This window comes from Desmodus rotundus, chromosome 9 (assembly GCF_022682495.2).
Source record: "Desmodus rotundus isolate HL8 chromosome 9, HLdesRot8A.1, whole genome shotgun sequence".
NCBI classification, from domain to species: Eukaryota; Metazoa; Chordata; class Mammalia; order Chiroptera; family Phyllostomidae; genus Desmodus; species Desmodus rotundus.
In genome coordinates, this window is record NC_071395.1 from 41,690,236 (window position 1) to 41,718,223 (window position 27,988).

Genomic DNA, 27,988 nt, shown 5'->3' on the forward strand with positions numbered 1-27,988 from the left:
CATGGTTAATTCATTCATTGTTCAGTCACACATTATTTGGTCTCTATTATTTTATGTTTTTCAGTTCTTTACTTATGGTTTATTTTTAATTTCATACCACTATAGTCAACAATGATGCTTGATATGATTTCAGTCTTCTTAGATTTGAGACTTGTTTTGAGTCCTAACAGGTAGTTTTTCCTAGAAAATGTTCCATATGCACTTGAAAAGAATGTATATTCTGCTGCTTTGGGACAAAATACTCTGAAGATATCACTTAAAGTCATCTGATCTAGTGTGTCATTTAAGACTACCATTTCTTTGTCATTCTGCCTGGAAGGTCTATCCATTGTTGTCAATGGGGTGTTAAAATCCTCAATAATGACTGTATTCCTGACAGTCTCTCTCTTTACATCCGTCAAGAATTGCTTTATATATTCTGGTGCTCCTGTGTTGGATGCATATGTTCTCAAGGGTTCTATCATTTTGTTGGGTTGCTCCACTTATGATTATGTAGTATCTTTTTCTGTCTCTCATTGTCATCTTTGTTTTAAAGTGCAGAATTTTGGTCATTGGACATTTCAAGAATTTTCTGTACAATGTCCTAGAACAGTATTTCCTCAAAACTGATCCACTGGCATGCTTTAAAAATAGATTCTTAGGATTCATCAATTCAATGGCTAAGTATATTCCCCAAAGATGTAAAAGCACAAGCTCAAAATGGTTATGATTTTAATTTAAATATTTTATTGTTTATGGTACTACAGTTGTCCCAATTTTCCCTCTTGGCACCCCTCCAGCTAAACTCAAATAGATTCTGGCAGACCAATGTTCATAGCAGAAATAGTCAAAATATGGAAATGATTCAAGTGTACATCAAAAGATGAATGTATAAATAAAATCATATATATATACAATGGCATATTATTCCACCTTTTTAAAGGAATAAAATTCCAGTACGTGTGCAACATGGTTGAAACTTGAAAACATTACGCTAAGATAGATAATCCAGACACCCAAGGATAAGTGTTGTAAAAGTTCACTTATGTGAGGTACATAAAATAAGCAAATTCATAGAGACAAAAAGTAGAATAGAGATTTCCATGGGCTGTGGGAAGAGAAGAATGGAGAGATGCTATAGAACGGGGATAGAGCTTCCATTTGGGGTGATGAAAAGGTCTGGAAATAGATAGTCATGATGGTCTCATGATATTATGAATACACTTAATGCCACAAAACTGTAGTTTTAAAAATGGTGAAAGTGGCATATACATATGGATAATTAAAATATAAATGAAATGGAATAAAGTAAAATAATTGCAATTTTATCTTTTTATTTGAAAATCCCTTTCTGAAAGTGTATCCTGAAGTATGTCTGCTTTATATCTTAGATCTCTACTTTTGGAAATATATGTGGAGATATATGTAATAGAAATACATATGGAGATATATTTAAAGGTTATTCAGAAGAACCAAGATGGTGAATTCCAGACAAGATCCTATATTTTTGGAGTACCAAGTTGGCGGCGTAGGTAGACACACTACGCCTCCTCGCACAACCAGAACTGACAGAAAATCCAACGGCAAGGAAGTCCGAAACCAAGGAAATAAAAAATAAACATTCATCCAGACCAGTAGGAGGGGTGGAGACGGGCAGCCAGGGCAAAGAGGACTCACGTTGCTGTGGCTGGACCGAGACTAGCGGAGTGTGGGACCAACAGGGCAGGGAGTCTGACCACTGGCAGACCCAGGGGCCCCACATTCGTGCAAATAAACCAAGAGGGCCAGGCTCAGAATGGCAGAGAACAGGGCAGGCAGAGTGGCGGCTAGCACCCCGCAACCCACATTCTCGCACAGATAAACCGGAAAAATGGCAGGGAGCAAAGCACACCGCACAACCCAGGGCTCCAGCATGGAGAAATAAAGCCTCAAACCTCTGATTAAAAATGCCTGTGGGGGTTGGGGCGACAGCAGGAGAGGTCGTTGGAGAGACCCACAGGGGCCTAGGGCGTGCACAGGCCACTCACTCGGGAACCAGCACCAGAGGGGCCCAGTTTGATTGTGGGTAGCAGAGTGAAAGACTCAAATCCAGTGCAGAGGGGAGGAGGCGCCATTGGTCTCTCTCGGCCCCTCCCCCCATACAGCATCACAGCTCAGCCACCAGTGTTACCCTGCTCCAGGGAACACCTAAGGCTACACCCTTTAAGTAACAGACACGCCAAAAAGAAAAAACATGGCCCAAATGACAGAACACTTCAAAGCTCCAGAAAAAATACAACTAAGCGACGAAGAGATAGCCAACCTATCGGATGCACAGTTCAAAGCACTGGTTATCAATATGCTCACAGACTTGGTTGAATCTGTTTGAAAAACAGATGAAAAAATGAAGCTTATGCTAAGAGAAACAAAGGAAAATGTACAGGGAACCAATAGTGATGAGAAGGAAACTGGGACTCAAATCAATGGTATGGACCAGAAGGAAGAAACAAACATCCAACCAGAAAAGAATGAAGAAACAAGAACTTGGAAAAATGAGGAGAGGCTTAGGAACCTCCAGGATACCTTGAAACGTTACAACATCCGAATTACAGGGCTGCCAGAAGGAGAAGAGGAAGAACAAAAAATTGAAAACTTATTTCAACAAATAATGGAGAACTTCCCCCATCTGGCAAAGGAAATAGACTTCCGGGAAGTCCAGGAAGCTCAGAGAGTCCCAAAGAAACTGGACCCAAGGAGGAACACACCAAGGCACATCATAATGACATTACCCAAGATTAAACGCAAGGACCTACATCCAAGATTACTGTATCCAGCAAAGCTATCATTTAGAATGGAAGGGAAGATAAAGTCCTTCTCAGATAAGGTCGAGTTAAAGAAGTTCATCATCACCAAGCCCTTATTATATGAAATGTTAAAGGGAGTTACCTAAGAAAAAGAAGATCAAAAATAGGAACAGTAAAAATGACAGCAAACTCACAATTATTAATGACCACACATAAAACAAAAACGAGAGCAAACTAGGCAAACAACTAGAACATGAGGGTTGTCAATAAGGGAGTGGGAGGGGGAGAGGGGGTAAAGGTACAGAGAATAAGTAGCATAGATGACAGTGGAAAATAGACAGGGGGAGGGTAAAAATAATGTAGGAAATGTAGAAGCCAAAGAACTTATAAGTATGACCCATGGACATGAACTATGGGGGGGGGGAATGTGGGAGGGAGGGGGGTGGGCAGGATGGAGTGGAGTGGGGGGGAAATGGAACAACTGTAATAGCATAATCAATAAATATATTTAAATTAAAAAAAAGAAAAAAAAAGAAATTTTGTAACTATGTATGGTGACAGATCTTAACTACACTTATTGTGGTGATCATTTTGCAATATACACAAATACTGAATCATTCTGTTGTATATCTGAAACTAATATAATGTCACATGTCGATCATACCTTACTTTTCTGTAGACAAAGGATTAGTATCTTTAATAAATACAAAAAGCTTTTACAAATTAATCAAAAATTAACAAAACATATGAATAGTCATGTCACAAAAGAAGAAATACAAGTAGGCAAAAATATAGGAAAAACATCTTCAACCTAACTAGGAAATAAACAAATTAAATCAATACTATTTTTCACCTATCAATTTGACAAAGATTGTAGATACCTGGTGTTGACCAAGATACAAAAAAGAGGTGCTCTCAGCCACTACTTGTAGGGGTACAAACTGATTTAACATTTACTTAATTGTATGCCGATCATATCTCACTTTTAAAAAAAGACCAGGTCCTCCCTTTTTTGGTGACAGGGAGAGATTTGCATTCGCAGGAACTCCCACTCTGAACCCACATCCTAACCACAATGATTTTTGTTTGTTTGCTTGCTTTTACTGTTATTCAGTTACAGTTGTCCCACCATTTTCTCCATCGCTCACCCCTGCCCTGCCCACCACCTCCCCACTGTCAATCCCCACCCCATTTTCCATGCCCATGAGTCCTGTACCCAGGTTTTTTAAAGCTATTTTCCTTGACCTCTCATGGCATTTCAGACCAGCTTAGAAGGGCTGCTATGTTCTCTACAGACAGAGAGATCTTCATATTAGGATTAAAAGTTTTCATACTCTCCTCTATGTGTGGCATTTTCAGCTTCAACATCCAAGCCCAATTTTGGGTGGCAGTTCATCCTATTTCTGTAGAGGAAGAGATAGCCAACTTATCGGATGCACAGTTCAAAACACTGGTTATCAAGACGCTCACAGAATTGGTTGAATTGGTTCAAAAACCAAATGAAAAAATGAAGCCTATGCTGAGGGAAACAAAGGAAAGTGTACAGGGAACCAATAGTGATGTGAAGGAAACCGGGACTTAAATCAATGGTGTGGACCAGAAGGAAGAAAGAAACATCCAACCAGAAAAGAATGAAGAAACAAGAATTTGGAAAAGTGAGGAGAGGCTTAGGAACCTCCAGGACATCTTGAAACGCTATAACATCTGAATTATAGGGGTGCCAGAAGGAGAAGAGGAAGAACAAAACATTGAAAACTTATTTGAACAAATAATGAAGGAGAACTTCCCTCATCTGGCAAAGGGAATAGACTTCCAGGAAGTCCAGGAAGCTCAGAGAGTCCCAAAGAAGCTGGACCCAAGGAGGAACACACCAAGGCACATCATAATTACATTACCTAAGATTTTTTTTTTATGGTTAAATCTTTTTTTTCTTAAAAGGTAGAATTTAATATTTTTAATATATTTATTGATTATGCTATTACAGTTGTCCCAATTCCCCCCCACTCCACTCCATCCTGCCCACCCCATCCCTCCCACATTCCCCCCTATAGTTCATGTCCATGGGTCATACTTATAAGTTCTTTGGCTTCTACATTTCCTACACTATTCTTACCTTCCCCCTCTCTATTTTCCACCTATCATCTATGCTACTTATTCTCTGTACCTTTTCCCCGCCTCCTCCTCCCACTCCCTATTGACAGCCCTCCATGTGATCTCCATCTCTATGGTTCTGTTCCTGTTCTAGTTGTTTGCCTAGTTTGCTCTTGTTTTTGTTTTAGGTGTGGTCGTTAATAACTGTGAGTTTGCTGTCATTTTTACTGTTCCTATTTTTGATCTTCTTTTTCTTAGGTAACTCCCTTTAACATTTCATATAATAAGGGCTTGGTGATGATGAACTTCTTTAACTCGACCTTATCTGAGAAGGACTTTATCTTCCCTTCCATTCTAAATGATAGCTTTGCTGGATACAGTAATCTTGGATGTAGGTCCTTGTGTTTAATCTTGGGTAATGTAATTATGATGTGCCTTGGTGTGTTCCTCCTTGGGTCCAGCTTCTTTGGGACTCTCTGAGCTTCCTGGACCTCCTGGAAGTCTGTTTCCTTTACCTGATCAGGGAAGTTCTCCTTCCTTATTTGTTCAAATAAGTTTTCAATTTTTTGTTCTTCCTTTCTCCTTCTGGCACCCCTATAATTCGGATGTTGGAACGTTTCAAGATGTCCTGGAAGTTCCTATGTCTCTCCTCATTTTTCTGAGTTCTTGTTTCTTCATTCTTTTCTGGTTGGATGTTTGTTTCTTCCTTCTGGTCCACACCGTTGATTTGAGTACCAGTTTCCTTCGCATCACTATTGGTTCCCTGTACATTTTCCTGTGTTTCTATTTACATAGGCTTCATTTTTTCATCTACTTTTCGAACAGATTCAACCAATTCTGTGAGCATATTGATAACCAGTGCTTTGAACTGTGCATCTGATAGGTTGGCTATCTCTTCCTCGCTTAGTTGTATTTTTTCTGGAGCTTTGAAGTGTTCTGTAATTTGGGCCTTTTTTTTTTTTTTCTCTTGGCGCTTCTGTTACTTTAAGGGGCGGAGCCTTAGTTGTTCACTGGGGTGGGGTAATGCTGGTGGCTGTGCTGTGACGCTGTACGTGGGGGAGGGGCCGAGAGGGAGCAATGGCGCCCGCCTCACTCTCCTCCGGATTTCAGTCTTTCACTCCGATACCCTCAATCAAACTGGGCACCTCTGGTGCTGGTTCCCCAGTGGGTGGGCTTGTGCACACTCTAGGCCCCTATGGGTCTCTCCAACGACCTCTCCTGTGAGGCTGGGAGTCTCTCCTGCTGCTGCCCCAACCCCCACGGGTGCTTTCAATCAGAGGTTTGAGGCTTTGTTTCCCGGAGCTGGAGCCCTGGGTTGCGCAGTCTGCTTCGCTCCCCGCCATTCACCCGGTTTATCTGTGTGTGAATGTGGGGCCCCCGGGTGCTACCCACTGCTCTGCCTGCCCCGCTCTCCGCCACTCTGAGTCCGGCCCTCTGGGTTTATCTGCACAAATGTAGGTTTGCAGGGTCTGCTAGTGCTCGGACTGCCTGCCCTGTTCGTCCCACACTCCGCCAGTCTCAGTCCCGCCACGGCCACGTGAGTCCTCTCCACCCCAGTGCCCGTCTCCGCCCCTCCTACTGGTCTGGATGAATGTTTATTTTGTATTTCCTTGGTGTTGGACCCTCTTGCCGTTCGATTTTCTGTCCTGGTTGTGCAAGGAGTCGCAGTGTGTCTACCTATGCCGCCATCTTGGTTCTCTATACATTACCTAAGATTAAAGAGAAGGAGAGAATCTTAAAAGCAGCAAGAGAAAAGGAGACAGTTACCTACAAAGGACTTCCCATAAGACTGTCAGCTGATTTCTCCAAAGAGACCTTACAGGCAAGAAGGGGCTGGAAAGAAGTATTCCAAGTCATGAAATGCAAGGACCTACATCCAAGATTACTGTATCCAGCAAAGCTATCATTTAGAATGGAAGGAAAGATAACGTGCTTCTCAGACAAGATCAAATTAAAGGAGTTCATCATCACCAAGCCCTTATTATATGCAATGTTAAAGGACTTATCTACGAAAAAGAAGATCAAAAATAGGAGCAGTAAAAATGACAGCAAACTCACAGTTATTAACGACCACACCTAAAACAAAAACAAGAGCAAACTAGGCAAACAACTAGAACAGGAACAGAACCATAGACATGGAGATCACATGGAGGGTTGTCAATAGGGGAGTGGGAGGGGGAGTCGGGGGAAAGGTACAGAGAATAAGTAGCATAAATGGTAGGTGAAAAATAGACAGGGGGAGGGTAAGAATAGTATCGGAAATTAGAAGCCAAAGAACTTAAAAGTATGACCCATGGACATGAACTAAAGGGAGGAATGTGTGTGGAAGGGGGTGTGTGGGCGGATAGAAATAAAGGTGAGGAAACGAGACACCTGTAATAGCATAATCAATAAAATACCTTAAAATTTTGAAAAAGATGTTATATTTTTTAAATTACTTATTGTTGTTCAATTACAGTTGTCTGCATTACTCCCTACCACTCCCACCACCCCAATCAATCCCACCTCCCTCTCTTGCTTCCACTCTCCCCCTTGGTTTTTCCATGTGTCCTTTATAGTAGTTCCTGAAAACCCCTCTCCTCACCATTCCCTTCCCCCTCCCCTCTGGCTATTGTTAGATTCTTCTTAATTTAAATGTCTCTGCTTTGCTTTTTATTTGCTTTTTATTTTGCAATGTCATTTTATTTGCTTTTTTCTTTTGTTGATTAGGTTCCAGTTAAAGGTGAGATCCTATGGTATTTTTTCCCTTACCACCTGGTTTATTACACTTAGCATACTGCTCTCCAGTTCCATCCATGTTGTAGCAAAGCGTAGGAGTTCCTTCTTTCTCTCTACTTTGTAGAATTCCGTTGTGTAAATGTACCATAGTTTTTTGATACACTCATTTGCGGATGGGCACTTAGGCTATTTCTAGCACTTCACTACTGTAAATTGGGCTGCTATGAACATTGGTGTGCATAGGTTCCTTTGGAGTGGTGTTTTAGGGCTCTTAGGGTATAATCACAGCAGTAGAATACAACTTTCTTTTCAATGTAGATTCTTGAGCACCCCCCCCAACCCCCCCCGCCAGAGATGTTGACTAGATGAGTCTAGGGAAAGTCCAAGTCTGGGAGGATATCTATTGACAAGAGCCTCAGATAATAGTTTTCATAGTGGTAAAATTATAAAACATTGCCTCAGGGCAATGGGTCACAGGGATTGTCATAGGGAGAAGCAAAATTTGAAACCAGTGAAATTCCAAATTGTCAGATCCAAATTCAGGCCTACAGAGGCAGACACTGGGGAATAGGACTCTGAAATCTGCTCTAACACATCCTCAAGGTCATCTTGGTGCAAGTTAAAGTTGGAGAATCATTCCCTAGTGAATCCTGGGAGCCTTTGCTACCCAGCCATCTATCCAATGACAAAACTATAAGTCAGGAAATAATGACACTTTTTCCTGACAGGAGATCCAAGGAAGACTAGAGTGATTCTTCCCAGAGGAAAGGGATGCAGGGGGAGAGAATCACAGATGGTCCCACTGTTAGTCTCCCAGGGGTAAGGAATTGGCAAGACAGACACCTTCCTTTTTGACCCTGCCCCTGAGGAGTCACCTGATCAGGGAGTCAAAGACCCATTGATCAATTTGTCTAACAAAATTCACAGGGGCATTTGCCCCCAGGGTCCATTAACCTGTAACATAACAACTTACAGTCAGTCACCAGTGCTGTCCTGTGCCAGAGCCAAGACACTCATACCTCTCCAGCAGATACAGCCAGGCCTTATATCATGTACCTGGCCTTGTACCCCTGCTATTATGGAGGACAGACCTTCCTTTTTTACCACCACACTTCAATGAAAGAAAAAGATTCACAAGTTAACCCTGCAGAGCCCAGTAAGTGTCACAGGAAATAAGAAAAAGGGGTGGTAGAGTGAATAGGGTATTGACTATTGTTGAGCACAGGACAGGGAAAACCCTGTTCTGTCTGTGGAGAATGAGCTCTAGAAGTCACTTGCTTGGGAGGGTGAATGGCTAGACTCCTTGTTTGAAGTTGCCATTGCGTGATGAGCTTTTACTTCAATGATATGTTATTTGGTTAGATTGTTGTTGGGATTATGGGAATGGGGAGGCAGAGGCTAACCCCCATGTCCCCTCTGACACCATTGCACTTCCCACAACCACACTGTGTAGGGGTACGGTCACTAGTCTTTGGTGTGCAGGTTGATGCCACCAGGTGCTGATAGAGCTTTAGGTCCTTTACAGTGAAGTCCTCATCTCTTCTTCTTCTTTTCCCTTGCTACCCAGCCCAGGAGCTCGGAGCCTCTGTCTTCACTCAATGTAGACAAATCATTCTTAATAATTTTCCAGACTCTCTTACTTGGGAACATCTCATTTCTCAAAAAAGATTTGTGTTTCTCCTCCTACTGCACCCTTATTCATGGTCCTTATTAGGAAGCTTCAAAAAGGAAGAGTCTGAGGTCCCTAGCATCTAGGGCCACATTGTATGAAGACCGGGATGAGGTGGCTGAGAGAAAGTAAAGGATGTATGAAAGTCCAACATCTAGTCCCTTATTGACATCTTACCCTTTCGTTCCGGGAATTCTGGGAAACCCTAGAACTGGCATGTCCATTTCCCATACTTTCCCCTGACCACACTTGGGTGCCAGATCCCATCCTTAACAAGGAATATGGAGTCATTAGCAAGATCAAAATTAGTTCTTCATCTTTTGTGATTTCTGTTCCTTTTTTTAAAAACAAGTGACTTGGTTCTTCAACCTTAATTATACAAGAATTCACCACCCCATTACCTTTGACCTTAGCTTTGTCTGCTTTAAATACATCTTTACTCCAGACACCAGGGAGAATTGTGACACAAATCATGCCCCTCCTTTGGTTGCACCTCCTCCATAGCCTCAAGCTTTCTCCATTATTCTTTCCACGTTCTCAGGGATGTGGTCACCTCTTCGTCCTAATTCTCCACTGTCCCTCTACCCCACAGTGTGCTTCACCTAATGGCTAAAAGCAATCTGACCCATGCTGTGTCTTGCTCATGGTCTTTCTCCGGCTAGCTTCTCTGCCAGGAGAGCCCATATTCAACAGTCCACCTGTGTAACTTCTTGCCCATGGATCTCTTCCTCCAGGAATTCTTCCCTCACTCCATCACGCCAGGCTGCATTTGGGACTTCTCTCAGAGTCCCACTCTCCAGACAGCCCTTATCCCACCATTTAAGTCACTGTATTACAATGGCCTGTTTGTGCATCCATCTCTGGAAGGCGGGCTCCCTGAGGTTGACAACCATACCCAATAGCTGACACCTACCCTGTCCCTAATGAGTCCTTCTTGCCAAGTGCCTTTCAGGAGATCTTTGGTGTCTGAAAAATGGCCTAGTCAACTCTCTACTTCCCAGTATGGCTCAACAAACTGCCCACCTCCATGAAACACCAGAAAGACAATAGGATGTATTTATTTGGTGCATGAGTAAAGTGGAAAGTACAACTGACGCAGGGCTGTATCCTCCCCTTTTGATTCCTAACCTCTGGTCCTAATGTAAAGGGTTTCTGATATGTGGGAAACTCTTTCTAAAGATGATCATTATTATTCATTTCATGACTCTTTAAATCATAGTTCAGCTGCTTTTGCATCTGCAGAAAAAAAAAATCACTGTGGTGGATTTGAATTCCAACAACTTCAGGACAAACCCTGCAGCAGCCAGGCCCCTGGCTTTGTCCATCAGAACAAGGTGAACTCTCATTAGTCTCTCTCCCTCATTTCCAATATTTCTTCATTGAATATTTCTCACTATCTCAGTCTTTTTCTTTGGCACAAAAAGCAATATTTGACAATTCTAGAAATAAATCTTCTTGTACTTTATCAAACACACTTACTACTTAAACTTGGAAGGTTTGCATGGCCTCAACATTTCTTCCTCAGTGGTAGCAATACGCAGCTGAGGAGATGGTCCAGCTTCAAGGGGCCAACCCCTTCTTTAACCATCCACTCAGCAGCAAAGTCATGAAAAGAATTTTAATACTGCCCTCCATGGTGGTCATAGAGAACACTATGTTCTCCCTAAATGTCCTCAATGGGTCCCTGACTGTGATAAAACACATACAAACTATTTTTGCCATAGGTTAATCTAATGGATACAAACAGGGTTAAGGTCCTACAGCATCTCACCAACTTAGAACGAAACAATATTGAATTAAAAAATGTTGACAACATGAATAAAACAATGGTAACCACATTGAATAAAACAATGTTACTTGAGGACCTGCTGTGCTTGTAAGAAGAGAGAAATTGCACCAGGATGTTGCATATCAGCCCAAAAAGATGAGCATCAAACATGAGGTGATGCTTAAAGTAGCACTGGGAGGGTGGAGGGAGGGGCCATTGGTCCACAGCCTGCCTACCTCTGGCTCTCTCCTTGGCGGGTGGGGGTCCTGGAACCAGAGGGGAAAGAATGGGTGTCTTCCTTCCCATTCCCATTTTTTTTCTCTCCTGCAAAGTGGATCTTCACATGTTTGGGGAGAAAACACAAAGGAGGCCGTGTCTGCTCATACAGGGATGAGTGTTCAGCCGTTTCACATGCAAGAAAGACGACTGAGAATGTGAATGGTGAGTGGCTTCCAGAAGGGAATTAAAAGATGATGAAAGTCCTCATTTATGAACCGAGAAAAGTAACTGTGTGAAATTATCCTTTGTGAAATTGTTCGTACACGTGTCATTTTCCTGTTTAGTCTCAGTCATCTTCTGTTTTTGCCTCTGGATAATTAGGATAGAAAGTCAAGGGTGTGTATGCAGGTATTTCAGACAAAGGCTGTGGAGAAACAGTTGCTGATGCTACTCTGGGTGAAGAGCCCAGGTGAGCTGCAAGAACAAGAGAAAATAGGCTGAATTGTTTGGACCTGATAGGGGTCAACAGAGGGAATGCGTGTTGCCCAGGTCTGAGAAGAGGACGTGGCTATTTAGTGTGCAGCAACTTTATATTCCTTTTCTGCCTTCATTTCTCTCTTTTCTCCCTCAACATCTTATTTATCCTCACTCCATACAGTAACCTCCTTGCACATAAGAAGTGCTAAAAGTTTTATAGTAGTGGACACCCAGGGACTATGATGAGCTGCGGGAAAGGAAAATATTTTTTATAAGCTCTTCCACTTATTAATTCTGCCACACAACCATTACTAAGAGTGCCCTTTGTGCTAAGACTCAGCTAGTATTGAGAACTGAGGTGATTGGGAATTACTTAAGCAGGTGAGAGCCTGTGCCATGTATGTAGCAACAGGTAGGAATGAGGAGAAGGAAGTAGGGAGAGGTTTAAGTGGAGGGAGAAGGTCCTGACAAGTAGCAGAGACATAAGAGAGTATGGCCCATCTGGGCAAAGAAAAGCTTTTCAGAATGATCAGAATTGAGGATAAAATTGAGAAGTGGTGAGAAATACAGCTGGGGGGTCAGACTAGAGTCATGATACACCAAGGAGTTAGGATGATTTCAGCAGGTGGCACAAAGACATTTCAATAATTGTAGGCAGGAGAGTGATATTATCCAATTTCCGTTTTGGAAGTCTCTGTCAGACAGCTGTGTGGAAGAATGGAAGGTGAAACTGGAGACCAGGAAGGAATCCCTGCAATAGACTGGGACAAAATGAAATTGTTTCCTTTTTTCCAATGCAGTTGATGCTGTTAACACACACGGCACATTCCAGTGAATATACCCACAATCTCAGGCATCTCCCACATTCCCTCTCTTATTCTGCTCATTAAAAAAAAATTCAGTGCAACACAGCAATTCACACTTACTGAAAGTCAAGATAATTTAGAATAAGTCCTGACAATTTGCTTACGATATCTCTCAAACGATTAGAAACCACAAAGAAAATTTGCAAACTACCTGTTTCCTAATAGGTCAGAAGAAAGATATTCATCCACTGCTAAAAGAAATTGGGTACGATATGGACATTTTTATCATTCCAGAAACACCTGAGCTTTGGAGTTTGTTTAATTGAGATATAATTGATATACAGCTTTATATTAGTTTGAGGTGTACAACATAATGATTTTCTTCGTGCATATATTGCTAAATGGTCACCTCAGTAAGTCTAATGTATTTTACCACACATTCTTACAGAAATTTTTTTCTTCTCATGAGAAATTTTAAGAAATATTCTGTTAGTTACATTTAAATATTCAATAGAGTGTTAACTATAGTTACTGTGACATATATTACATCCCCGTGACTTATTTATTTTAAAACTAGGACTTTGTACCTTTTGATCCTCTACCCTATACTCGACATTGGTTTCTATACCTAAGAAGACTGACAGTGACAACAACCAATGATGTTCTCCTGTGGAGTTAAGGGTATTATGGAATAGGAAGTGCAGAAAAACACTGATAACAGAGCACTGAAGTTCACTTACAGTTTTATGATATACCTTGTCCCAGGTTATAAGACTCATTCCTCTCTGTCTGCTTATAGGACCCATAGGCCCTGAGGTGAAGAGAGTCAGAGGTAGGTGGGCTGAGAATGAGTCTCCGCATGTGCCCAGCCCCAATCTAAGCATCACTGAACTGTGAGTGCAAATCCGACTCACCCCTTCCAGCTCCTATGTGAATCCTGATGCATCTTCTCTCTTCCCCCAGTATTTAATGAACATCACAGATGGCGTGACTCCAAATTCTGCTCATGACGTTTGTACTAGTACCTTACAGTACTGGAATGACTTAAGCCTTGATATGCCCTCTTTCCTTGCATATTTTCACCAATCCCTTAACTTCACAGATGAAGACTATTTTGTCAAGTAACAAATGTCCAGGAAGCATCTGTCCTTGTTCCTACAATGTGTTGCTGGTCCCTGGTTCATTCAGCCTTAAGCATTTGTGAATGTCATTTACAATTTAGTAAAAATATTTTTCTTTCTTTTTTTTATTTGAGAAGTAAGCCTACCTTCTACTCATCCTCCAATACTGTTCAGATATTTGAGATACTCTCAAATTTTCTCACTTCTGAGTCATGGTTATCTGACCCTTGTGTGAATCCCAGAGAAGGCAGATAACCCAGATCAAGCTGCTGAGTTTCACCAGACCTCCTGCTCCACACTTGTGTTAGAACAAGTACAAACCATTTTATCTCTAAGCTCCAAGGTTGCTCTTAACTGTTCAGAGATAATCCTAAGAGAGGGATAAAGAAGGCGGGTGAGTGTCTCAAAGGATAATGGACAATGGTTGATCAACATTATTAACTGTTGTACCAAATAACAGAATAAACAGTTCCTAAATTGTGTAATTAAGGGTTATATGTCTAGTCATTTACTCCAAGAAATTTAAAATAGAGTATCTCCATGTCTATTTAGTTTTCTTTTCTTTTCTCAGTCATCTAGATGATTTGTCAGCAACATGGAAACAGGAAATCAAACAAGACTGTCATATTTTATACTTCTGGGGTTTTCCAAAGACTCAGAGAATCAACCCATCCTATTCTGTCTGTTCCTGTCCATGTACCTGATCACTGTGTTGGGAAACCTGCTCATCATCCTGGCTGTCTGCTCAGACTCTCACCTACACACCCCCATGTACTTCTTCCTCTCCAACCTGTCCTTGGCTGACATCTGTTTCACCTCCACCATCATCCCGAAGATGCTGGTGAACATCCAGACAGAGCGCAAAGCCATCACCTATGCAGGCTGCATCACTCAGATGTGTTTTTTATGGTGTTTGGAGGTATGGACACTTTTCTCCTCACAATAATGGCCTATGACCGGTTTGTGGCCATCTGTCACCCCTTACACTACACACTCATCATGAACCCCCGCCTCTGTGGCCTGCTGGTTCTCATGTCCTGGTTCATCAGCATAACATACTCCCTGACCCAGAGTCTGTTGACATTGCGGCTGTCTTTCTGTACCAACTGGGAGATTTCACACTTTTACTGTGAACTTGCTCAGGCCCTCATGCTAGCCTGCTCAGACACACTCGTCAATCACATTGTGTTCTATATGGTAACTGGCTTTCTTGGCATTGTTCCCTTCTCAGGGATCCTTTTCTCCTATATTCGAATTGTCTCCTCAATCCTGAGAATCCCATCAGCAGATGGGAAACATAAAGCCTTTTCTACCTGTGGGTCTCACCTGTCCACAGTTTCTTTATTCTATGGCACAGGCCTTGGTGTGTATCTCAGTTCTGATGCACCTTCCTGGAGGGGCATGATTGCCTCAGTGATGTACACTTTGGTCACCCCAATGCTGAACCCCTTCATCTACAGCCTGCGGAACAAGGACATCAAGAAGGCTCTGCAAAAGTTCTTGGGAGAACACTCTATGTTCCGTAAGAAGCACACTCATCCTGGGATTCTAAACTGACAGGGGGAGGAGCAGTTGGCTAAAGAAATCCCACTTCTTCATCACATTGAATTTTGCTTGTCATCCATTCTCTATGTGAATTTGGTTACGATGGCTTTTTAAGCACTTTGTCTTAACCTCTTATGGTGATTCCTCTATTATTCTCAGTTCTACCCTCCTCATACCCTCTTTCTATTATGTATTACTGCTTCTCATCTTTGATTTCTAGTCCTGAAGTTGGAAAACAGCCACTTCAGGAACCAACTGGGGGGACTTGAATAAGAATTATGGCACAGTGCAATTTATCGAGAACCATTGCTGGTTCTCACCAAGTCACTCATTCAGCAATATTTATTGAGCCTTTCTGATGTTCCATGTTGTTGGTGGTGCCTGGAATACAGCTGTGAAGAACAGAACAAACAAACAAAAACATTGCACTCATAGAGTTTATTCCCTGCATCTCAGATTTTATCATATCACATTACACATCCAACAGAAAATACACTGATGGATAAATTATTTTACTTTTATTCATGAGTTTGAAATGTTGCTTAGTGCATTTCCAAAATAAGCAGTAAAAATGTATCACTAGAGATAGAAAAAAACACATCCAGAATATTAGATTTCATCAGGCACTAATAAGTTGTTCAGTACAGTCTAATTTTGCAGGTGAATTCACTGAGACACAAATAGAAGAGTCCAGAGAGTGACTAGCTGAAAGGGGACATGTCGTCAGGATTGGTTCCAGGACAGAGCACTGCAATACAACTCGAGAGAGCCATATTGAGTCACAGAATTGCCACTGCAGGTATGTGAGGCTGAGAGGCTCAGGTGATGCAGAGTATGTTAGGACTTGTGGATCTCCTGATGTATCTTGCTTAATTCCATATCTTCTTCACCACAGAGAAATTGGATGTTAAATCTTTGGATAGTGGTGTTTCCCAGGCACTGCAGGCAGGAAAGGATGACATAAATGCATGAATATTCACGTTGGTAAACATGAATCGCTGCCTACTCTAGAATGGACGGAGTCTAATGGAGTCACCTTGCGACCAATTGGCCTCGAAAAGGGGTGAACTGCATCTATTTAACCTCTAGGATTTGAGTCTGAAAACAGGCTTGGGTTTGGACACTGGAAGATGAATCATGATATTCAATCTTGGTAGCTAACATCTGACTTTTTCTGGCTTGCCATTGATATTTTGGGTTCTCTGAGTCAAGCAATGCTTTTGGTGTCTCCTCATCTATAATATGTTGCCACCACTACTGAACCTGTGGGTCACAGACCCCGGCTGTCATTCTGGATTTGTTGTTCAACCATGTATCTACCTTGCCACTTACAGTTACTGCTGTCATCTGAGTTTACACCATAACATACTTGTAAGTGTAATTTAAAGCCTCCGCTTTGGTTAGGAAGGTCACTAAAGGGACCAAATTGAAAAACCCAAGAATCACAAAATTGAAACAAGAGTGGAAAGTTTGGATATCAATTGACTTAACATTTACCTCAGTTCAGCTAAACTCAAAACAGATTTAGTCCTGATTTAAGCCCCTGACCTCTCTTTCCTCAGAGCATTTACTTTAGTAAACTTGTCACTACAGGTTTCTTACGCCACTTTGAAATGTAGATAAATTTTCTTCCAGCCTCTTGTCAGTTTTACAACCAAGGAATGTGTTTCTTAAATACCTGGGAGCTTTCCCTTTGAAATGTAGTCATCAAGAAGGGGAGAGTTCCTATCTCCCAGCTCCTGGAGGAGGGTAGGAGCCTAAATTCAGTAAGTAGCAATCAGTAAACTCATGAGGCCTAATCATATTATCCATCCTCCTGCTAACATCTTCCAATACTTATCTATTGGCTCTCCCTCACTTTAAAAATCATCCTGCCTTAAACTGGACAGGTACATGCAAAACAATGAAACTAGACCACCTTCTTACAGCATATACAAGAATAAACTCAAAATGAATTAAAGATCATAATGTAAGAACCAAACCCTAAAACTCCTAGATAAAATATAGGCGGTAAACTCTTTGACATTGCTGTTAGAAATATTTTTTTCTGAAATGACTCCTCAGACGGGGGTAACAAAGGAAAAAATAAGCAAATGGGACTACATCAAACTAAAAAGGTTTTGCACAGCAAAGGAAACCATCAACAAAATGCAAAGCACACCTACCTATAGGGAGAAGATACTCGACAATGATACTTCCAATAAAGAACTAATATCCAAGATTTATAAAAAACTCATACAACTTAACACCAAAAACCCCTAAACAATCCAATTTAAAAATGGGCTGAGGACAGAATATATATTTCTCCAAAGAGGACATGCAGAAGGTCAATAGATGAGAAAAGATGCTCAACTTCACTAATTATCAGAGAAATGCAACTTGAAACTACAATGAGATACTACCTCACACCTGTCAGAATGGCTTTCATCAACAAATCAACAACAAGTGTTGGTGAAGATGTGGAGAAAGGGGAACCCGGTGCACTGTTGGTGGGATTGCAGATTGGTGCAGCCACCAGAGAGGACATTCTGGAGAGTCCTCAAAAAATTAAAAATAGAATTACCTTATGAACAAGTAATTCTGCTCCTGGGTATTTATCTGAAGAAATCCAAATACTTATTCAAAAAGATAGATGCACCATAAGGTTCACTGAAGCATTATTCACAATAGCCAAGATATGGCAGCAACCCAAATGCCCATAAATAGACCAACTGGACAAAAGAGAAATGGTACATTATGCAGTGGAATATTACTCAGTCATTAAAAATGGGATCTTACCATTTGCAACAACATGGCTGGACCTAGAGGGTAAAATGCTAAGTGAAATAAGTCAGTCAGAGAGAGACAAATAGCATATGTTTCACTTATATGTGGAACCTAAAAACAAAATCAATACACAACCAAAAGAGAAGCAGACTCATATATACAGAAAACAAACACATTGTTGCCAGGTGGTGGAGGTGTTGGGAGACTGGGTGAAAAACGTGAAGTAATTAACAAAACAAATTGGTAGTTACTACATAGTCATGAGGATAGAATATACAGCATAGGAAATATGTGAATATGAATATAGAAAATATAGTCAAAAATATTCTAGTAACTGTTTATAATGAATACTGGAGGCGATCACCTCATAAATTATGTAAATGTCTAACCCTTTGTTTTACACCTGAAATTAACATAAAAATAATACTGAATGTCAACTGTGATGAAGAAATTAAAGAAAACCTGTACCTCTGAGGAGTCATTCCCCACTGCCCCCACCCCTGACAACCATTAATCTGCTTTCTGTCTCTATGGATTTGCCTCTTCTGGAAATTTCGTATAAGTGGGATCATACCATTTTAGAAATCTGCCTGCCTTTTCTTTCAGTGGAGTCCAGTTCAATCTCTCCATTATTGCAATCATATTAACTCCCATCGCATAGTCTTAAATGAAGTCTCCCTACCTGTTTGACTATGTCTCCTGCAATTTCTCATTGTCATGATCAACAGCTTTCATAGAAATTTCTCTGTGACAAATTTCTACCAAGGAATCTTTATGGCAGTGAAAGTGCCCGATGTCTTGCTTGCTTATGCCAATAATATCACCTTTCACAAAAAACTTTGGATTGGAAGATGACCAAAACTCACTTTCTTTTTTTTTCTTTTGTCCTCAGTCAAGACAATACCTTTGTTTATTTATTTCTTATTTTTTTGGTTTCATACACTACTTTATTGTTGTTTGCTTACAGTTGTCTGCATTTTCTCCCGACCACTCCCCCCCACCCCATCCAAACCCACCTCCCTCCCCAGCTTCCACCTTCTTGGGGACCCAACTCAGTTTAATTTAGAACAGAGTAATTGAGGAAGCCTGGTACAAACAATATCTTTCATAATACAAAAAACACGTGACTTTGCTCAGAAGGTAATGACAATGTGGGAGGAATACAGACTAGTTGGATGGAGAGAACATCAGGAGAATTCAGATGGTGTTCGGACATCTTTAAGTGCTGATATTTAACTGGAAAGTTGAGTAAGAAAGAGGAAGAACATTCTAAACATAGATAATTAAGTTTAATGGTCTTTAGGTTACAAAGAACATGGGCTGGTTGAAGAACTGCAAGAAAGACGATACGTGTAAACAAACTTAGCATGCAACAGAATCTCCTGTAACAGGTTCCAGCCACAGAGGTTCTGATTCAGCAGCTCTGGAGCAGGGCCTGAAATTTAGCATGTATAAGCTCCCAGGGTAATGCCTACAAATGGACCAGCGACCAGTGAGGGAGTTGGAAAGGGATTGAAAAGAATACACCATGAAGGGTTTAAAGACTTTGGCAAGCAGTTCAAATTTTATTCTAGAAATAACAGAAAACAACTGGAAGGTTCTAAGCAGAGAAGTCAAAGTTTTGATTATAGCTGAAAAAAGTAACTTGGTTGCCATGTGAAGGGGGAGAAAGTGAACATTCAGAAGCCTTTTAGGACACTCTTGCAAGAGCAACAGGTTTCTATGAACTGTTTTGGAAGAGTCAGTAATGCAAACCATGTAACTAAGGCTATGTTGCTAAGATGAATTAATGGCTTTGGTATAAGGAAAGAAGAAAGAAAACTAAAATGACAAAACTTGGGGGATCTGAGTGACCTGAAGAGCGTAGATTTCTCACCAGAAAATCTGAGCAGCTATACTCTTGTAAATTTTGAGAGAGGAAACAGGAAAGGAGTTAAGTAGTATGTTGGCCAGCTCACAGTTAAAGCTCCTTCCACTCTTTGAGGTCACCTGTCTGTGCATCTCTGTGTTCTAACAGACAAGACTTGGAACCTTCCTCAGGCCCTTAGGCATCTCCTCTTCCCAGGAGGACTGCAGTATCCCTAGTGTCAGACACTGTAATTAATATTGTCCTCAGTGCCTTCTGAATCTAAACAACCAGAATCAGGGGAACCTGACCAAACGTGGCACAAAAATCAGGGCCAAGTGGGTGCTTCTGATTGGAACTTAGGGCCTCTAAAAAATTTCAAGAGAATAATGTGAGGCAAATATATAATTTCTCAATCGTTTTGAATATCTACTTGAAACTATCTTCTAGCCAAGTTTTTTTTATATGAGCAATCTTACTGCTTCAAGGAAATATTTTCATCCAGTATATCTCTTCCACAAAGAGAAGTCGTTTGTAAAATTGCTAATAATATTGCTACTCTAAGTACACTAGTTCCTTGAAACACATAGACAAGTCAATACAAAAACTTAAGGAGAAAGCCACGTGGATTTCTAAAGTAAATTCTGATGGTGTATTGGATTTATAACGCTGGTTGATTCTGAAACCCCGGAAAGTATGCAGATTAGTCTAAATCTACTGTTTGGTGTTCTATTAAGAGCAGTTTTAATTAAAAACTGTATAAATCAAAAAAAAAAATTTCAAGAGGATGACAGAGGCCAAATAAATTATCATCCTTAACTCATATTTTGTTTACACTCTAGGGTTTAATATATTAAAATAAACATTCTTGAAGTATAATATTCATGCAGATGTTATAGTATCTTATTATCTCAAATACCGCACAGCTTTTGTATCAAGCATCTCCCAGTTTGAATCTCTAGGTTAATTAAGATTTTGTATAGGGACTACTGCCCCCAAATTTCAATCATCTCCTCTCCCTGAATTTTTCAATCATTAAGCCAAGCACTGGGCTTATAATTTAAGAGCATGGCTGACTATTCAAACAACTACCTTGGAATTGTCTTTTGAAAATGCTCAAAATAATTTTATTAGTAAGGAGATATCCCAAGTTGGCTTCCTTGCAAAAGGACTCAGAGACAGTGATGAGCATGCAGGATGGTTATCAGGTAGTGCCCCTGAAATCAACACCTGTGAAAGATTGGATGTGTGGGAATGAATTTGTCCTCACTGACAGAGAGATATGACCTTTGTCCCAGGTCCTGGGAGGTAACCCTTAAGCCCTTGAAATTTAGCTAGTGACAGAAAGGATTTGTTATTTGTGGTGGATCCCATGGACCATACTTGATAGTTTGTGCTAATGAGATGACTGAAGATGGAAATTGCTTGTTCCAAAAAGACCATGTATATGAAGGGTTGGCACTTTAGGCTAAGTGGTGTCAGCCAAATGTTTGGGGAGGGAGGCTGGAGAATGAGTTTAAAAAAATGGGATATAATTCAATTTATCCCACCAATGATATGAAGCCTCAATAAATTCTCTGGACATTGAAACTCAGGTGTGCTACCTGGTTAGCAAGACTCTGAATTTTGTCTCACATTGTGGCCAGGAGGAGGTAATGGACCTGAACCCCATGGGGAGAGGACAAGAAGCTTTACCTATGGGAACTTTCAGATATTTCCCCATGTGTCTTCCTCTGACTAGTTTTATTTTTTATGCTTTTGCTATAAGAAATCATAATTCTGGCACTGTCCTAAGTTCTGTGGCTCATTCTGGTGAACCTGAGGGAATTCTCTTGTTTTAAGTCATTCTAGCAAATTATTGTGAGGGAGTCCCTTAATTGTGTCCAACTGGTCTGAAGTGAGGGTAGCCCTGGGACTCCTGAACTTGTGGGTGGTGTCTGAAGTGAAGACAATCTTGCAGGGACTGTTCCCTCTCTCTGTGGTTTGGTGAACACTTTGTAGCAAGGGAGAGCAGTGGAAAAGCAAGCCAAGTTGAAGCCCATCAGAGGCCTCCTAAAGTCTCCAGGGAGCTCTGGACCTAGGATGATCCTTCAGAGTTGGCTGGCACTGGTGCCAAGGGACCAAATGACATGACTAATCATAGATGGGCTATGATGGAAGTACGGAGTCTAAATAAGTAAGTTCCCAATTCCACTATGGCTGTACTAAGAGGAAAAACTGCGTAGACATAAACAGAGAGCCATATGGGTACATATACACTATGTGACTGAAGATTCAGAATGTTTTATTGCACATATTTGATCTTGCTGCTTTTTTCAGTCTTGAAAACCAAAAAAGATGTCAGGGGTGTTGAGATTAGGCTATTCTTTGGATCACCCTCCATAGGGCACTCTTGATGTCTCTGTTCCTCAGGCTGTAGATGAAGGGGTTCAGCATGGGGGTGACAACAGTGTACATGATCGAGGCCACCGCACCTTTCCTCAGGGAAGATGACACAGCAGAACTGAGGTACACCCCAAGGCCTGTTCCATAAAATAAGCAAACAACTGACAGGTGAGACCCACAGGTGGAGAAGGCCTTATACTTGCCCCCTGATGATGGGACTCTCAGAATGGAGGAAACAATTCGTGTATATGAGAAAAGAATCCCTGAGAGTGGAACACCACCAAAGATGACTCCAATAAAATAGGTCAATATGTTATTGGTAGAGGTGTCAGAACAGGCAAGGTTGAGGAGTTGAGAAGGGTGACAAAAAAAATGAGGAATTTCCACATCTGCACAGAAGGTAACTTGTGACACCATCAAGTAGTGCAGCTGGGAGTCCAAAAGGCTGAAGAAAAATGACAGCAGGACACACAAGCCACAGAGGCGGGGGTTCATGATGACCAGGTAATGTAGAGGCTGACAAATGGCCACCAACCGGTCATAAGCCATCACAGCCAGAAGTAGACTGTCCAAACTTGCAAACAGAGAAAAAAAGGTGACCTGAGTTAGGCAGCCTGCATAGGTGATGGATTTGCTGTATGTCTGTAGTTTCACCAGCATGTTGGGGACCGTAGTGCTGCTGAAACTGATGTCAGCCAGGGACAAATTGGAAAGGAAGAAGTACATAGGTGTGTGGAGGTGGGAGTCAGAGATGACGACCAGGATGATGAGCAGGTTCCCCAGCCCGGTCACCAGGTACATGGCCAGGAACAGCCCAAACAGAAGAGGCTGCAGCTCTGGATCATCTGTCAGTCCCAGGAGGAAGAATTGGGAGTCACCTGTTCGATTCTGTGGTACTATGCAGATAGAATGCAGTTTGAGAAAGAAGAGAGTGCTGAATACACAAAACAAGGGTGGACACATCCATTTTTTGCATTCAAGCAATTCACAAATAAAGTATTTACCCTTGAGCTTGAGACCACCCACTACCACTCCTTAACTTTCAGCAACATTTCTCAGTTGTGAACTCTTTCAGAACTCTTTCCTTGTGGATGTCTGGGCTGTTTACCTGTTTCTATAAACACCCACTTTAGAGACCCTGGCTCAAGGAATATTAGAGAAGGAAGCACATTTAAGATTAAAAAATCCCATCAACAGAGCACAATACCAGCCTTCCACTTTGGAAGTAAACATATGGAATGGGACATATTATTTCTAAGAAAAAATCATCTTAATTGGAAGATCCTAAGAAGCAGTTGAATGTACTTTATGTCATTCAGGTGCAGTCCCAGAAATTCCCTTAACTTAGAATGTAGTCTTGAAGAGCTAAAACCACATTTCTGTACTCTAACTTAAAATAAAATGTTCATAAGCAGGTATGTTTTTGTATGGCAATACTTCAAGGGTTTTCATCTTCACTTGGATTTAGGACATCCATCTTCCATGGAGATAAGTATTTGCTCAAGTGTGAGAGTTGTCTGGTGAACCACAGTCATTTTTGACCATGGTGGACTTCACCTTTTGAAACACATGTCTTTGAAATGCACAAAATCATACAGCACCCCTGATCCTAAAGATGGTGTCAGTTTACAATGCACTGATGATTAAATAGTAATTCACTTTCATGAGTACTCTGTTCTCATTTTTCTTTGTGAAACTTATTATCTATCAGTGATACACAATCTCAAAGAAACATCTGAGCTTCAGTTTGCACTTTACTGTTTTTATTCATTGTGGCGGGTAAAACTTACATTTCTCTCTAACCACAAACATCTGTGAAGTGTTGATTTCTGATCAAATCCAACCCTCTAACGAGCTGTTGAGAAACTGAGGACAAAGCCAGGCCTCAAACCATATGTTGGTCTTCTTATGCCAGCCTAAGGCATTTCAAGTCAATTCTTCCTGAGAGAGGGATTGCATTTCTCCTCAGTTCAGCTCCCTGAAGGCTACTCAGGTCATTTCTCCTGACAGGTCAAACATGATGAATTACTGAACCATTACATTGTCAACATATTTCTTCCTCTGTGTGACATCCTAGGTTCCTATGGATATAGCTGATCATTTCTAATTTAAATACTACCTACATTTACATAAACTACAATCAAAACTATTTTACATCAAAAATGATATAACTTGGCAAAATCAATAGAGAAAAGAACAAAAACTGATATTACAACATTTGGGGAGTTTGTTCATCTGTAAAATAGGTATATTAATTGAACTGACATTATAGTGTTGTAAGAAATAAAATTAAATTATTTTTTCCATTTTTTAAATGTTATTGTTGTTCAAGTACAGTTGTCTGCCTTTAACCCCCACCACTGCCTCTCACCCCAGCCATCCCCACTTCCCTCCCCTGATTCTACCCCCCTTTGGTTAATACAAATAAATTATAAAGGTAAAATAGTTAAACACTGGTTACCAATGCTGGCTGATACTATAATTACCTATCCATGTTTTCAAATTTAGACATCAGTGATATAAGCCAGTCAGAGAAACACAAGCACCATATGATTTCACTCATATGTGGAATCAAATGCACAAACTGAACTAACAAGGAAAATAGAGACAGACTCATAGATAGAGAGCAGACTCACAGCTCTGGGGGGGAAGGGTTTGGGGGAGGGTGAATTGAGCAGAAAAGAAAGAGAGAGAAAGAAATTATGGACACAGACAACAGTGTGGTGATTGTGGTGGGGGCCAGTCAGTATAGGTGGAAAAAGGTTTAGGGGAGATAAATGGTAATGGGAAAAATACAATTAAATATAATAATAAAAAAAATTTAGTGATGGGCTGTCCATAAGCTGGAACCAGTTAAATCAGAAATTCCACACATAAGTCCTTTTTGCATACTATCATAAAGCCAGAGCAGACAACCATTGTCAGACAATTAGTAAATGTATTAATGTTATCAATTCTTTTCAATACCACTTTTAATCACCACCCGTATTAAAATATAAATATTTAATAATACATGCAGCAGAATTTATATATTTTTATTGTTGTTCAATTACAGTTGTCCCCATTTAGACTCTGCCCTACCCACCCCCCACCTCCTACATTCAATCCTCCCCCCTGTCCTTGTCTGTGTCCATGGGTCCTTTATACATTTATTACTGATAAAACTTGAGGCTTTTTCCTATCCCTGCATGATCTTGCCCTGTGCTTCAGTTGTCCGAAGGCAAAAACTGTCATGAATCTGGTGGATGCATTTGCCTTTCAATGTTTTTATATTTATGTATTCATAGCATTTTTCCTAAAACTAACCTAAATACTCACATACTACACATATGGTTCCTTGAGTTCTCATTTACCACAGCTTTGCATTTTAAGTTTCTCTGTGAAATACATATATTTATTTCAGCAATTTATTTTTTTAATATTGTATTTATTTATTTTTAGAGACAGGGGAACGGAGGGAGAAATACATCAAGGTGTAGTTGCCTCTCGTGCACCCCCAACTGGGGACCTGGCCTGAAACCCAGGCATGTGTCCTCACTGGGAATCGAACCAGTGACCTTTCAGTTCACAGGCTGGTGGTCAGTCCACTGAGCCACACCAGCCAGGGCACATTTCAGCACTTTAAATGATGGACAACATTACCTGTGGGATAAATTTCATTTTATTCTTTTTTAATGTTTTTTTATTATTTTATTGTTGTTCAATTAGAGTTGTCTGCATTTACTCCCCACCACTCCTCCCCCTCCACTGAACCCAAACCCTCCTCCCTCACTTGCTTCCACCCTTGGTTTTGTCCAGGTGTCCTCTATAGTTGTTCCTGGAAATGCTTCCCCCATTCTTTGATTTTTGATTGTGACAATGCTAAGACACTTCTTATGCCCCTCTCATAACACACAAGTCAGAGTTTCTTATGGATATGCACCTTAAAGATAAAAGAATTGTTTGAGTTGTAAAAAATTGGTATATGTGCAATTTTACTATTAATTACCTGTATTTATTTTCCCAATAGAGAAATGAGACAAAAAATGATTGCCAAGGGATGAAATCAGCAAGTTCCCTGACATCTGACTAGCAGTAGTCTTTCCATGGTAGAGCCACATCAAAGTTCCCATCTCGTATAGGGAACAGTGTTTCCATATCTCAGCTTTACAAAATGTGCTCACACAGGTGTTACTATTCATAGAAACCCCTATAGTATCCACACACCCATTCAGTAAAGGTCCCCGCAAACCACTGGGTCCATTTTGCTAATTCATGGGTGAACTTGCCCAATCCCAAGAGAAGGAAGTGTCAGTTGAGCCCCTGTTTGCTCATCTGAGGATCAAGCAGGTTTGGAAAGAAACCATCGTTGTGCTGTGGTGGAGGGGACAGAGACCTGGTGGGAATCAGGGACTGAGTCCCCCAGCTGTCACCTGCTCAATGTGAAGTGTGTGTGATCTCTCCACCCCTCTGGGCAGGTATCTCTTGCATAGAAATGGGAGAATAACACCCACCTCTGGGAAATGTGTGGCACCTAACAGAGGTTTGCCCTCAAGAAATGTTCAGTCATGCTTCTGAAATCACACTGAAATAGTGGGTTTGTTGATGAACAGTCCTGAGAAGCGTGTAATGACATATTATTCCATCATATCACAGCGAGGGAAGGAAGCCTATCAGGTCCCAGGTAATTCGTTCACAGAGTGAGTGGAAATTCTAATGTGTCTCAGTCCACACAGTAAGACTTACTTCTCTTTCTCTTTTCCTCAATTTTTAATTTTTTTCCCATTTATGAAAATCAGCACAGCTCTTCTTTATGTTTAAGTGTTAGATTCTACTAATGAAAATGGATAGGTTTCTTAGAAAATCGCTGCCATTGATACATGCAGGAACAGTTGTATCTCCCGTCTAGTCCTACGAGACACTGCTGGAAGACTGAAAGCACGGGAAGGACAGCACCTGCTGTGTGGAAGCAACATCGCCTACTCTCTGCCTCTGAGATCCAAGGCAGAGCCTGTTCAATGTTTAACAGAGATTGTTCTTCTGTGCCGAGCAGAGTGTAGGTCCTGGGGGATCAGAAATGAATTGGACCATTGTTTCCCTCCACAGATTCAGAACGTGCATGTACAAGGACCAAAATATCTGAAACTTTCCTTGTTGGTGCCCTCCCATCTGTTTCCCCAACTCTCCTATTTGTCTGAATGACAAAAGAGAAAATGCCCCTTCTCCATCCATCATCCCCACAGTACTCACTGGGCTGTTCTGTCTCTGCTGGAGTAGGACCAGGCAGTGAGAATCCACTGCCCCTGCCCTGCGTGGGCACTGGAGGTTCAGGCTCTGTTCCCAGGGCTGGCAGTTTGGCTGCGTTCATCACGGGCCTCCTGATGCAGTGATGTGAGAGGAGAAAACTCAGATGTGAAGCCCACTGGACTGAGATGGGGAACTTCGAGGGCTGGAGGAGAAGCTGATGATCTATTCTTGCATGGACTTGGGAGCTCAATGCTCAGAGCTCATAATTAGCCAAATCGGTCTGTGTCATCTGAGTCTCTGAGGACTTGCTATTATTAACAGAAGAGGAAAATGGAAGGTACCTTCAAGGGCTTGACCCTTCCTCTTCTCAGGAGGAAGCTCCCCTGTACTCCTCACTTCCGACCTCCAAGTTGCAGGAATTTTACAAATTCAGACAAGTTTTTTCAGTTAAAAAAAGCAATGTCTGACTTGTATGTCTGCTCATTCACTGGATTGATCATTCTATGTGAAGATAATTATGTTGTCTCTCCCAAGAATACGATATAATTTCTATTTTCTCATTTAAGATTTATGTCTCTAAGGAGAAACT

At 41.1% G+C, this 27,988-nt stretch overlaps 2 protein-coding genes across 3 annotated transcripts; one reads left to right on the forward strand and one right to left on the reverse strand.

The window, feature by feature from the left end:
• Nucleotides 1-14,285: 14,285 nt before the first annotated feature.
• LOC128779220 (olfactory receptor 7C1-like) lies at nucleotides 14,286-15,188 on the forward strand. The gene is given in 2 exon segments (XM_053911226.2): nucleotides 14,286-14,536; nucleotides 14,539-15,188. Coding segments are annotated over 2 exon segments (861 nt in total). The 5' UTR covers nucleotides 14,286-14,325.
• A 5,640-nt stretch (nucleotides 15,189-20,828) lies between these two features.
• On the reverse strand, nucleotides 20,829-27,721 carry LOC128781564 (olfactory receptor 7E178-like). 2 transcript variants are annotated; one of them, XM_053930487.2, is made up of 2 exons: nucleotides 27,403-27,721; nucleotides 20,829-23,069 (listed from the first exon to the last, which is right to left on the reverse strand). In XM_053930487.2, exons 1-2 carry the CDS (start codon nucleotides 27,518-27,520, stop codon nucleotides 22,144-22,146), a joined length of 1,044 nt encoding a protein of 347 aa, XP_053786462.1. In that variant the 5' UTR covers nucleotides 27,521-27,721; the 3' UTR covers nucleotides 20,829-22,143. The 2 variants fall into 2 exon arrangements, with proteins under 2 accessions (XP_053786462.1, XP_053786463.1); XM_053930488.2 differs by lacking the exon at nucleotides 27,403-27,721 and adding an exon at nucleotides 26,667-26,713 and having other exon boundaries at nucleotides 20,829-23,061.
• Nucleotides 27,722-27,988: the final 267 nt, after the last annotated feature.

Excerpts from the sequence above, each read along its gene's own strand:
- LOC128781564 (XM_053930487.2), bottom strand. The coding sequence starts at position 27,520 with ATGAACGCAGCCAAACTGCCAGCCCTGGGAACAGAGCCTGAACCTCCA. Across the intron at positions 23,070-27,402 it reads AGCAGAGACAGAACAGCCCA|TACCACAGAATCGAACAGGT; the intron begins GTGAGTACTGTG and ends CTATCTGCATAG.